Source organism: Leptosomus discolor, chromosome 1, assembly GCF_034619465.1.
Source record: "Leptosomus discolor isolate bLepDis1 chromosome 1, bLepDis1.hap2, whole genome shotgun sequence".
Taxonomy (NCBI): domain Eukaryota; kingdom Metazoa; phylum Chordata; class Aves; order Leptosomiformes; family Leptosomidae; genus Leptosomus; species Leptosomus discolor.
Window position 1 is genome coordinate 131,174,849 of NC_141391.1, and position 13,989 is coordinate 131,188,837.

At 37.7% G+C, this 13,989-nt stretch overlaps 1 protein-coding gene across 1 annotated transcript in view; it reads right to left on the reverse strand.

Moving 5' to 3' along the window:
* The window catches only part of SPAG17 (sperm associated antigen 17), a 115,627-nt gene that overhangs the window by 61,168 nt on the left and 40,470 nt on the right, over positions 1 to 13,989 (reverse strand). Inside the window, 9 exon segments of the mRNA XM_086460644.1 lie at positions 1,694 to 1,810; positions 2,452 to 2,546; positions 4,623 to 4,853; positions 6,468 to 6,618; positions 8,622 to 8,735; positions 8,819 to 8,956; positions 9,957 to 10,075; positions 10,428 to 10,509; positions 11,240 to 11,395. Coding sequence (XP_086316770.1) covers positions 1,694 to 1,810; positions 2,452 to 2,546; positions 4,623 to 4,853; positions 6,468 to 6,618; positions 8,622 to 8,735; positions 8,819 to 8,956; positions 9,957 to 10,075; positions 10,428 to 10,509; positions 11,240 to 11,395 — 1,203 coding nt within the window.

The following is a 13,989-nucleotide window of genomic DNA, read 5'->3' on the forward strand; positions in this document are numbered from 1 at the left end:
AAGTTATCTTTCACATTTCTCGTTTTGTCTTTCTGCAACATGAGCTTTAGTCTTTAGCTTGCAAGATTTCTATAAATGAAGGTTGTAACCCTGAGAGGGTGAAGTATTATTACAACAAAATTTTCTGTTTGCCCATAAAACTGTGTAGGTATTTGCAAAGTATGCTTTCACACACACTGCACTAATGAGTCCTATAACTGCCAGGGAGGATCACCCCCAAGGGCAAGATCATTTTGTCTTCATCACACGTTTAGCTAAAAAATTCACTACCAAAAAGGATAGCTGTAGTTTGGCCAAACTAGGAAATAAAAACCCATTACAAACTAAATTTCACAAAAGAAACTGAAAAGCAGCTGAAGAACAACGGGTTTTGGCAAAAATGTAAAAGGGATAAAGCTGAATCAATTATCTAGCAAGGAAATACCCTGTACTCTGTTACTAATTTTGCTGGATGAGGGAAAGGCCATGGATGCCCTCTACCTCGACTTCAGTAAGGCATTTGACACTGTTTCCCACAGTGTTCTCCTAGAGAAATTGACTGCTCTTGGCTTGGATGGGCATACGCTTTGCTGGGTGAAAAACTGGTTGGATGGCCGAGTCCAGAGTTGCGGTCAATGGAGTTAAATCCAGTTGGCAGCTGGTCACGAGTGATGTCCCCCAGGGCTCAGTACTGGGGCCACTCCTGTTTAACATCTTTATCAATGATTTGAACAAGGGGATTGAGTACACCCTGAGTAAGTTTGCAGACGACACCAAGCTGGGTGGAAGTGTCAATCTGCTTGAGGGTAGGGAAGCTCTACAGAGGGATCTAGACAGGCTAGATCGCTGGGCCAAGGCCAATCCCATGAGTTTCAATAGGGCCAAGTGCCGGGTCCTGCACTTCAGCCACAACAACCCCCAACAGCGCTACAGGCTTGGGGAGGAGTGGCTGGAGAGCTGCCAGGCAGAGAGGGACCTGGGAGTGTTGATTGACAGCCGGCTGAACACGAGCCAGCAGTGTGCTCATGTGGCCAAGAAGGCCAATGGCATCCTGGCCTATATCAGGAATAGTGTTGTCAGCAGGAGCAGGGAGGTGATCATTTCCCTGTATTCGGCACTGGTGAGGCTGCACCTCGAGTACTGTGTCCAGTTTTGGGCCCCTCTCTACAAGAAAGACATTGAGGTGCTGGAGAGGGTACAGAAGTGGGTTACCAAGCTAGTAAAGGATTTGGAGCGTGTCTCATATGAGGAACAGCTGAGGGATCTGGGGCTTTTTAGCCTGGAGAAGAGAAGGCTGAGGGGAGACCTTATCGCTCTGTACAACTACCTAAAAGGAAGTTGTAGCGAGGCGGAGGTCGGTCTGTTCTCCCTAGTAACAAGTGATGGAACAAGGGGAAATGGCCTTAAGTTGGACCAGTGGAGGTTCAGGCTGGATATTAGCAAGAATGTCTTTACTGAAAGGGTTGTCAGGCATTGGAACAGCCTGCCCAGGGAGGTGGTGGAGTCACCATTCCTGGAGGTGTTTAAGAGATGGGTAGATGTTGTACTTATGGACATGGTTTAGTGCTGTTGGTAGAGCTAGGACAAAGGTTGGACTTGATGATCTTGAAGGTCTCTTCCAACCGAAACTGTTCCATGATTCTATGATTCTAATTCATTAGTACAGCATTCTGAGGGGTGACTGTACATATAAGACTGTCAGTTCACACGATACCTGAAGAAGTACATGGGGTTGAAAATGCTCAGCGAAACTCCAGTCTGTCAAACAACGCCTCTGTGTCTTTTTTATTTCTTCTAAGTTTGGTCCTAGGCCATAATTTTCCGGACTCACCTCAAAATACACCAAAACAAAATAACCAATATCACCATTTCAGTGTCAGTTGTATTAAATTAACTGTAATCTTGTCGACTTAATCAACAACATCCCATCTTGCATCACAGTTAATTGCATAATGCTGCACATGTGTAGAACCGTATGGCACTATTTAATAAGAGACACAATTACTCCCAAAGGTTTTTGGTCTTGGCTTTTTTTATGGCAAACATAATCTAAACATTTTTATTATAAGGTTATACGCTTTTGAGTTCTGTAAGCAATTATGAATATTTAAACATGTCCTATGAAGTAATTTTAAAATTGGTATATTTATCCAGGGCTGTATGGCAGGCAGGTGTTTCTACACAGTCTATTACTGTGACACAGTTTGGCAATTTCTCTCAATCTCTCATGCTAGTATTTGACCCTGGTATTCAGATAAACCAGCATGGAATTGTTATTAGAAGCTTCACCAGGAGCCATCACCTTAGAACTTAAAGAAAGTGATTTCATAGTGCTTATGGCACTATTTGGCAAACATCACAAAATCAACATTTGCATGCCACATTGCAAAGGAATCCCCAGTAACAACCCTGGCACTGAACAGTATCTTCTGTTGTCTCATGCCATAGAGCACAGTTTATTCCATTCCTCACACTTGCCATATCAGAAACAAAAAGATCCAATTCTTTGTTCAAAGCAGCAGCAGCCAGACCATCTCTTCCATCTTTGCCATTTGTTTCTCTATGTCCTGCAAATTAAAGGCAGAATGTTAAGATCACATTTTTTTGAGATCAGAAATTTCAGCCCTAAGCACTAAGATTTGAGTGATGCAATTTCCTTAGCCTCCTGATGACATTGCTGTCAAGTTGAAGGTTCCTTTTATGACACTAGTCCAATAAATACATGATCAACTCTGCCACATTTCTTTCCTAACAGACCACTTTAAAATCCAGGGACAAGAAGTGCCAGACAGTTCATTAAAAACTAAACCAAAACAAAACAGAAAAGAACTCTTTATAAAACCCACTTAAGTCATCCTCTTTATCTGTCCTATGATGGCCTTACATGGTCAAAAAGATTAAAAATACTCCAAGAAGTGTCCCCAAGACTCATATATGAAGAACCATTTTTCTGTTCACTATACAAGAGAATCAATAACAAGTATTCCTTTGCACAGATGACATAAAAAGAAGGCAAAGATCAATTATTTTGATACTTTCACATATTTTTGAAAAATGCAAAATTTTAAACTTGAAATCCAGTGGATTTATAAAGCTGTACAAGCTACTGACATCATATTACTTCTGCTGAGGATCTGACCACTCACTCCTGATAAACTATCATTGTTACAATGGGCACCTGATATGAACCGGATCACATGGAGACTTTAACTTTTATGTTCTCATATTTTTTTAAAAAATAATTTCCTTTTAATAGGATTATTTATGCCCAGAGTTAGGGCAGAGGTCACTAATACTTGATCAAAATTCACATGTACAAGAAAAATGCTCTTCCTGGGAGAAAATGCTCTGGAGAGATTCTGTTCCTAAGTGGTTCATAACCAGCTCAGCTTCCAGACATATATCTTTAGGCTCTGCTTCTCTAGGAAATTCTCTAGACCTGTTTACTGACTGCCTTTAGAAGATTTAAGAAATCTGAAAGCAAAAGTTTTCTCTTTCTGTTATTTGTTTAGCGTCATAGAAATGACGAAACGTTGGATGCCATGTTTGTGACTGCAATATTTATCATTGCGACTAGCATAAAAGTAAAACAAAATAACACCCAGAAAAGGTTCTCAAAATTTAGGAGAGAGGCAAATAAGCAGGATTCATTTTGCCTGCTCCAACGTTCTGAGGAAAGGATCCCATCTAAGCTGGTTACCTAGGTATCTATTTTAGGAAAGCATGGGCAACATCATGAATCTAAAGGTAAAGCAGCTTAAACTGACCTAATTTCCATTTTTCTCACATCCCAGAAAAATAATCTCTTGTTTTTAACGTTGCTTCTTGGCCAATACTGCTCCAGCCCAACAACTTTTCATTATGTTAGAATCTGCAGAAGGAGAAGATGTAGGACTTGCAGAAAACTCACTCTGCATTGTCTGCAAGAGATCTCCATCTAGGATCGTTCTATCTGAAATGTTCCCATTCTACTATGAACGAGATAGTTATAATGGCTCAAATGTCACATAGTAACTTGCTAAAGATATACTAAGTGCACAGACTGCAAATGAAGTAAAAAAAAATGTACATGAAAAAGTATGTATGCATGTGTAATTATAACGTATATAGCACACCTTTCTTTAATTTACAACTTTTTATATCACCTTCTAGAGTCCTCATGTGTAAGTTATATATCTGTTCCACTTCCTAATACACATTCACTAGTAATCATCTAATTAACCTTACACACAACTTTTGATTTAACTCTGTGGTAGCTACTGACTTTGTAAAGACTCGGCTGCCATCATAACTCACAAGAGACTGTATTCATAAACCTATTTAAGCACGTCTTCCATATTTTATGTCTCTAAAATACATTTGATGTCATAAGCTATAAAACAGTTTTCTAGTAAATACTTTTCTACAGCTATCATTTTAAAGTGTTGCTTAAATAAACTGTTAATATTGTCACACAAAACACTAGCTTTTGTCTTTATCTAGTGATCCTACACAGATACTCAATATACAGACTACACTATACTTGAAATTCAGGGATTTGTACAAGTAAGAAAAAAATCACAGCCCTGAAATAGCAAATGATACGGTAAAATAAATAGCAGATTTAAATTCTTCAGGAGTAATGTAAACAGAGAGGTTTTTACCAGAGCCTCTTGGAGACTTCCCACTAAGCTTCTTTTCCATAAGGAAGAATTGTCTCAGCTGTCTTGCAAACCTGGCTGGATTATCCCAAGGGATATAAGACACTTCAGAATCACCTCCAATGGTAGATGCAGAGCTCTCCAGCAGACCAGAGTCACTTAGTCCAGTCAGTCTCAGGCTTTCAAAAGTAAACACTCTGAAGGCTCTTTCTACTTCAGCCCAACTCAGAAGTTCTATAAAAGAATTACAATCATTTACTGAAAATGTCCTTATGGCTCAGTAGAAGATAAATAGGAGACTATGTAACTGTATTGTTCTTGGCAACTCTGCAAAAGCCAACAACAGTTTCCTTAATGGTATTGGATCAAATCATGTGAGGTACATTTTACACTGCATTCAAAGTTGAATGCTTCCAAATTGCAAAATGACATGGCTAACTATTAATCCATCTTAAATGAAGTGTTTCCTACATCTGAATACCTCTTGGCTCATTAACTTTATATAAATTATGTTGATTTTAAAATACTGAGTAGACTTTATCAAACCAGTTAACAACTAGTTATTTTCAGTTCATGAAAAGGCTTCCTTATCATAAACTTTATTATCTGTAGCTTCTCAAAGCAGTTTTTTTCTCTTCAGACAAAATTTTATACATAATTTACACAGTAGTATGCAAGGTGTAAAGACAATAATAAATCCTATTTATGGTTGTATGCATTAGTGTCCATATAACAATGATAATCATGAGAAGGACTGATCAGACAGGTAGTTCAGTGCCCAAATCATACAAAGAGTATCTTCTGTTTGAAATGTTTTCTCTTTATGGTAGTTAAACACCCAAGCATGTCACACATCTTGAAAATGTTGGATATCTCATCTCCTGTTCAAATCAATGACCTTCTTGATAAAAGTGAAGACATTGCTAGTGAAGTTAGCAGTTGGGAGTTTAGCAGTATAGCACGGTCCATCAAATTTGATACCCATCAGCTGGAATGCTACAGCAATACAGAACACCTTAATAGCTTAATGTCCAAAATGAGCATACCAACAACTAGAAACAATCCAGCGACTGTAAATTAATCCAACACAAGGGATTTCAGGACTGAATAGCTGAGAAAGTACCTTCAAATCCTGGGCCTTATGTGATGGCATAAATGTAACCAAAGTGATTTGGATGTTTATATTGCTTAGTAGTCTAGAGCAAACTTTCAAAACTACCTAAGGGTATTTATGCAGTCTTTGGGATTGTTTCACAGTGTACATCATGGGTGTTCTGTGCACTGCAAAAAAAAGTAACTGCAGAAGTGATTATGGTGAAGAAGCAAATGTATTCTTGGTTTGATAAGGGGATCGTTATTAACACCAACAGCTTACACTGAATAAATTCTGAAAGCCATTTCTTGTCCAATAAAAATCTTCTAAGATGCTTGTGCTCCTCCACCAAAAGGTGTTGGTAAATAAACATACAGTTTATGTCAGTGTCTCCCAAAATGTATTCTATGCCCTAAGATCAAAGTAGCAATTAGTACAATTTTTTTTTTCCTTTCTCAGATTTAGTAAATGTTTGTATGTTTGTGAATATAACTAAATAATTGAATTCTAACATACTTACAGCTCTTAGTCACGTGATATTTAATACTCACATAGCCTTGCCCATTAACCATGAAACTGAGGTCTAAAGTTATCTCTAAATTGTATAGTAGGCTAAGGTATAAGCAAGAATGTGAAAAAGAGAAATTGTGCAAAGGTTTTAGGCAGCTGAAAAAACTTGTCCCAGAATTCCTGCTATTTAATCAACCAGAAGAAAAAAATGGAAGATATATCAATGAGAAGAAAAATCACTTTACCACTGGTGCAACAATGCATGAGCTCATGAACTCCGGCCAAGTGTTTAGCATTGTTTTCAGTTGAAGGAAGGGTGAAACAGATAAGTTCTGTAAGAGGCAGCTTGCCCATCATTTCACGTTCAATCTTTTCTGGATTTAAGTTCTCCTGGACCTGGAACAAAAACCAAAGTACCAGAGTTAAAGTAAACTTTCACAGCAGTGGATTTCTAAAACTTATGTTTGAACCACAGAATGTTAGGGGTTGGAAGGGACGTTGAAAGATCATCTAGTCCAACCCCCCTGCCAGAGCAGGACCACCTAGAGCAGATCACACAGGAATGCATCCAGGCGAGTTTTGAATGTCTCCAGAGACAGAGACTCCACAACCTCTCTGGGCAGCCTGTTCCAGTGCTCTGTCACCCTCACAGTGAAAAAGTTTTTCCTTACGTTAATGTGGAACCTCCTATGCTCCAGCTGGCACCCGTTGACCCTTGTCCTATCATTGGCCATCACCGAGAAGAGCCCAGCTCCATCCTCCTGACACTCGTCCTTTATGTATTTATAAACATTGATGAGGTCACCCCTCAGTCTCCTCTTCCCCAAGCTAAAGAGACCCAGCTCCCTCAGCCTTTCATCATAAGGGAGATGTTCCACCCCCTTAACCATCTCTGTGGCTCTGCGCTGGACTCTTTCAAGCAGCTCCCTGTCCTTCTTGAACTGAGGGGCCCAGAACTGGACATAATATTCCAGAGGCTGTCTCACCAGGGCAGAGTAGAGGGGGATAAAGAATAGAGGAATAAAAAATAAAATAGAGGGGAATGAAGAAGTCTTTTTATAGCAAAAGACACAAACATGTTCTTAAGTCAGCTGGACATAAATTTGAGCGTGTGCTCACAGTGTGTTTTTGAATTATGGTGTCAGATATTTTAGGCAGAAAAAAATGAGATACATAAGAGAATAAGTGATAGCATAATAACAGACAGTTAGAAGGTATTTGCCTGTGGTAGCTACACTCAAAAATTCTGGAATACAGAAATATGTACTGATCTATTCAGACAGGCAGCAGGTACATTCCATGTATCTTTCAGCTGGTCTGTGCTACTTCTCATAGTAATGAAGTCTGTAAACTGATTGATCAGTCTGTGACAGCAGCATCCCTATATATTTAAGGATGTACCTTTCGAGACTTAATGGTATCTTTTGGCTTCACTCTTTTTAGTATTACGCACTTGCAGTACTTTTTTCTTGGACTTTATCTTCCAAATCTTTTTCCTCTATTCACTCCTCAAACATTTCAATTTCCTCTGCAGCATGTACGTCATATACATTGAGCGTACACCTGCTTCAGTGATGACTCAGTCCTGACTTCTGCTTGAGTACCTCCAATGTTTCAGTCTCAATTTGTTTCTAATGCTGTTTTAATCAACGGTTGTCAAAGTATCTCACAGATGATTTGTAATTCATGAAGCCAGGCAGACACAGCTTAGCTGTGAAATCTAGAACCGTATTATCGCTTGTATTGCCTTTAGAGTATTTTTGAAGTTTAATGGTAATACTACACCCTGGCTTTAGAAAAAATCGAGGAATTCATAGTGGGTTTTTTGGTTCAGAAAGCCTGGGAATTGCTACTTTGAAATAATCCCAAGCCTTGCAGTCTCTGAACCTTTCTACCTTTGTTAGAATTTGGCAATGCCTTGGGAATACACTATGCTCCAACTATTCAGCCAACCTGAACACAGTTCTTGTGTTCACTAACAAACTTGTATTTTTCTTATACTTCTCTACGTCTTAGTATTTAATCTAGTCTACATGCTAAATTGCTGTTATCAAGGTAGCAACTCATTTTCCACAGTTTCATCAGTGTTTGAATACAGTAAATCAACAGAGTTCTGTAATATCTCTCATCTATGCCAAAGGCTAAACAATTCTTATTAATAATACAAAGAGATCACTGAAAGCAATATAATGCTCTATGTTTGTGATGTGTTCTGTCAGCAGCAGTAACTCATTGCTTCTTAAGCAGACTGAACACATGTGTTAGTGACTATTTCAGCAGAAAAAATCTAGGCTATACTGTTCTGCTTTGTAAAAACACCACTCCATACTTTCCAGTGCATTGAGTATTCACTGCCTGGAGGCTTTAGAACTGTTTATATATGATACGTGCCACTGTACCTTCAGCAGATGCAACCGCTGAGCCAGGGTATCATGGTAGTTAAATAAGAGAGGGTACTTGGGCGCAACAGTCTTTTTTTCACTGTATTTAGGAGAAAAGTAGTCATATAGATTCTGTTAAAAAAAGAAAGATGTATTACATCCTGATAATCAGATTTCGTTGTCATTTTAGGAAATGAATAAAAGACAACACAAACCTTTTTTTCACTCTCAGAAAGTGAAAGAGAAGGAAGGATAGAGGCTATATGATCTGCAATAGTATGATGTAGCCCATCTGCCCGGGGCTCTGGAACCACCAGACTAGGTGGCGTAAGGTCATCTTCACTTGCAATAACCTGGCAAACATGATATATGTTAACTTTCAGTATGATTGCTGCTTAACTTCATTAGAACTACCAAGCAGATCCTGCTATAAACTAAACACACATCCATGAACTTTGTCAGAAAAGAAAACCATAATTTTTTTCTACAAGTAGTAAAAAAGCAATTATCCATGTTAGATCCTGCCCAGAACAAAAATTATGGAAAATAATACAGAATTAAATGTTTTCTCCTATTATTCACTTTTGGAAGGACGAGATGAAAAATATTTCCAAATTGAAATGTTAAGAATTGTTAATGCAGACAGATGATTAACAAATTACTCTGTATTAGCTGTTGGACCTTATTTTGAGTATTTTTGCCCAAGCCTGTTTTTTCTTTATTTCATTCATGGTAGACAAAAGCTTAAGAGGGCAGAAGAAAGTGGCTTACAGGTCATGTACTAGTGTCAGGGGAGAAATGGGCTTACTTTTGCAAATTGCTAAAAGTAGAAAAAATAATATTATGCTAAAATTTTATTTCTGAAAGAAGGAAGATTTCCAAATCACACTGAGGGTCTTTGCTAACTCATAGATTGTGCCTGAACTCAACAGAAGTCAGATCTGTATAGCACTAGCATTGATATATGTCACTTCTATGTTAGGCTTGCCCTAAGACCTTTGTACTGTGTAAAACAGTAAAGTTCAGTATCAATAACATCATTGCAGGACACGAAAATTTGTTATTGACTTAGCTAAGAAATGACACCTTTCTCCTTGTTTGATTATACGGGATCTGTAGTCTTGAAAAAATAATTTTGGAATAACACTATATACAGGCTAAGTGCACAATACAAAAGAAAACCAAACAAGTAAATTTTGAGTTGTGATTCCTTTGTATTGAACCTTAGTCAGTGCCTCCATGCACAGTCTCTTATTTTAGGCTGAAGTAGACGGATTTATTGGTCTTTGATCAATTCATTATACCAGGTCAAAGTCAAATTAGTCACAGGAATTATAAACAGAATATTCCTACCTGTTCCAACATGCAGTTCAGCATTAAGGGTACAGAAAAGCATTCCTCAGGAATCTGACTCAGCAAGTCATTGTAATACCTCATGTCCACAGAAGTAGCCAAAAAAGAAGCTTCTTCCTCTGTTGTAATAAGAGATAAAACGTTAAGATCAATTTCTTCAGAAATGCCAATTTATATTACCAACTAGTTCAATCTTCAGACAATTTTTCTTAAAATAGACTAACAAAGTCCATAACTGTAGAGCTCTTAAATCTGTGACTAGGAACAGATAGAAAAAGTGGTTTTGTAAAGAATTCCGTTATCACCACTGCAGTTTCCAGAGACTTTCACAATGTATTCACCAAGAAACTACTCTTGCAACGTCAAATCAGCTTACAGTGCAAATAATTTTAAGGATTTGTGCTGTCAGATGAATGAACGGTATGACAGACTCAACAGCTATAGACCAGCACTTGAATTCTTTAGACATACCCTGCGACAAATTTACCGTTGGCAGAATTTCTTCTGCTTGCCCTTTCTTCTTTGAAGGTGTAATCTGTGATGCTGGTTGTACCTAAAGGAACAAAAATAAAAATAAAAAACCTCAGAAACAGTGAAACAACTGAGAATTGCACAAATAGGTGGGAGAAATTAATTTCATTTAGCTTGGTAACTCACCCTAGACTAGATGCTAATCTTTTAAATGACTGGTATTAGGGGAGACAAATCCCACCTAGCTCTGAATGGAACAAGATAGTAAGAATGTAGTTTTATGAATGCTTCAAATGAGCATTCAATACTACTGCTACAGATGGAGTAAGCCCATTTTTCCCCTGTCACTAGTACATGCCCAATAAAGCCACTTTCTTCTGCCCACTTAAGCTTCTGTCTGCCATGAACAAAACAAAGAAACTGATCTTGCATAGCACTAAATCTTTTTTTGATAGTTCACAGATCTGCAACAAGACATAGTAGCTCTGTGCAGGCACATTGATTTTTCAGACACAAAAATGTGTCATCAGAATCTCTTTAAGGGATTTTTACACTTGGGATACTTTACGTGTGTAAGATCCTTCAAATTTTCCTTTTTCTGTTTCCCCAATGCTGAGCTTTTTTTTTTTTTTTTTTCCCATTTTTGAGGTTTTTAAATGCTGAAGACAAAAATCCCAATTTCATTCACAGAAAATTATGCATGGAGCGATGGACCAAGGAGAATTTTTGAGTGCAGAACTAAAGACAGGCAATTCTAGCCTATAACTAGTTATTTTCCACAAGAAGCATGGTAAAGCACAAAGGATCCTTGCCTCAGTTACAGGTGGTTGTGTCGATTTGCTCTCTGATAATGCAGGCACATTAATAAATTTGGTATTTTCCAAGTAGTTACAATGCTGTCTTCTCCAGTCCAGGCAGTCATACATTAAACAAGCAATGCTTTCAAACAGCACAGTGCCAAATGCAAGCTATGACAGAAAATCAAAGGATGAAGTTTGCATACAAAAGTGTCATGTAACCTAGCCATATGAGTCATTAGCTCTCTAACCAGAAGATCTACAAACATTTGAAAAACTTTCAAGGGATTTTAACTCCACTAATTCAAAATGTTTATAGAGTTATTCTAAGAAAACAAGGCCTCCTCATCTTTATTTGCATAAACAAAAACTGTCACACCACGTGGACTGAGTACTGCCCAGCTACTGCAGTTGTTATAAAGCCTAACTGATCTTAACAGTAACCACTCAAGGTCTGCTGTCTTGCAACTGGAATTTAGGGGTTTTTTGGGGTGGGAAGGAACAGGACAGGTAACTTAAAATAATTCTTTTACATCATATGTGCATGTTTCTACTGGTGATCAAACTGCAGCATATTTGAAAGATCAACCATCCTCCTGCCCTAGAAGGAAAATAAATAAATAAATAAAACAACTAATTAATGCCATCTCATATTATTTTATTTCTGTTGTCCTTTTAAAATAAAGAAGGTCTCAAGAAGTGAACTCTGAATTCCATAGTTGTGCAAACAAAGGAATGTCAGCGTACCAGTCAAATGCCCAAAGGGAGAACACTGCATCTGCAAAAGCCTGACAAGGAAAGAGTCAAGGTTCTTGAGGTGATGTACTGTGGTGGTTTTCACCAAAGCTTGAGAGGAATAAAAAGCATAATACCAACTGCTATTTTAAATGTGAAATGCTTTTGTACAAATACCAAAACCCTATCTGAGACCACATGCAACACTCAAGTTTCAGGGGCTTTAATGAACATGATCTTCCCCTGTACATCCTAGACACTGTGAAAAAGATGAAATTATTATAATTTTTAGATAATTTCCATCAACAGCCCTTTTCCAATTGATTATTGCACTTTTGTGAAAGTAGGGGAAGTCTCTTGTATCAAGAAGTTTGCCTCTAAGACGTGGCTATCAACATTGGATATCTCAAGTTTCCTAAAATGAAACATGGTGAAGAAGCACAACTGTCGTTAAGCACTAAATATATTAACTGACTCTTAAGAAGTATTAAGCATCTGCTTTCTTCAACTCAGACCTTCTTTATGGCACTTCAAAACAAGCACACCAAATCACTGATCAGTTATGGAATAGTAGTTTTATTTTCATAACAGTTAAAGACTAGAAATATTTGGAAGAGAAGTTCTACTTGTGAAAACAGAATTTTCAGAGTTAGTATTTCTTGTACTTTTGTTTTTCCAATTCAACGCTCTTCTGAAAAATGGGTTAGTATAAACACCTTCCATTCACGTATTACAACAGATCAATAAAGCATACAAAAATTTCAATTAAAGTATTGGACTGTTTTGAATGCAACATCTTTTAAACAAAATAAGAATTTTTACAAAGTTACAAGTAACACAACCTGGCTGTACTCAACGGGACACAATTACAGTTTCATGATTCTATCTATCTGCTTGCTCTCTCTTCTTCTCAGGACAGACACAGATGCTTGTCAAAAGTTCTCTGAGCCTCACCACTAGTGCCTCTTCAAGAAAGGAAGAAAATTTTGGAAATATTCTCCTTTCCAAATATCTGAAATCTGAAAGTGGAGATTACTTGCTGTATCTAATACTCTATCATTTCTCTATCAACATTTAACAATTTGTCACAAGAGTTTTCCTTCTGTATATCTTAGACTTCAGAGATGCAGCAAGCTAGGACTCTGAGACTCTCCAGGAAGTCCACTAGAGCACACTAGCTACCTATGATTTCACAACGTATATTTTTCCCTTCTGTTTCCTTAAAAACTTAACAAATGTTTCTACTTCTTTAAAGTGCTGCTGAATTCCGAGACAGAAGAATGTGAAATTACAACTACAATCTCCCGGAACAATTTCAGTGACAGATCATTCTTCTTTTATTTCAGCTATAATATAGCTGCTCACAGGATATTCATGAGTAGCAACAGTCCCCTATAAAATGTGATCACGGGGAAGACAGACAAAACTAAAAAATTTCTTTCCCAAAATAGGCTTCATGTTTTAAGATTAGATCAAGAGTATAATGGTAAGTGACGTTGTAAGTAGCAAGTCTACACATATCCACAATTCAGGTATTTTTAGAGAATGCCTTACAAACCACAGTGGATTTAGCCAAACACAGTTCTGATCCCTTCAGGATCAAGTGTACTTCCTAGCTTACCAAATTGTTTATATACAGGATTTAATGTACTGTAAGTGTTAGGAGGATGTAGTCTGTTCTTCAACCCTAATAATACAGACCACAAATACACTAGGTTAAATTATGCCATGTTGGTTTATTTTGCTTTAGCAGTTTATATTTTTTACTGCTGGCATTATGGATTGAAAAATACTGGACCCTTTGACCTCACTATACTTGACCACTTAGGCTGGAAAAAATTTCTAATGGTCACTGTCTCTTCCAGTGCCCAGTAAGAGTCCTGACTCAGCAGGGTATAATGAGTAATAAGCTAGAGCCATGTTTTTGGGTTGGACAAAAAGAAGTGATACTGAGTGTGCTAAAAGAACATCTTGTATGAAAAAGCATTTTGCATTCATCTTCATTTGTTCTTGTGACTGTTCTGAGATAC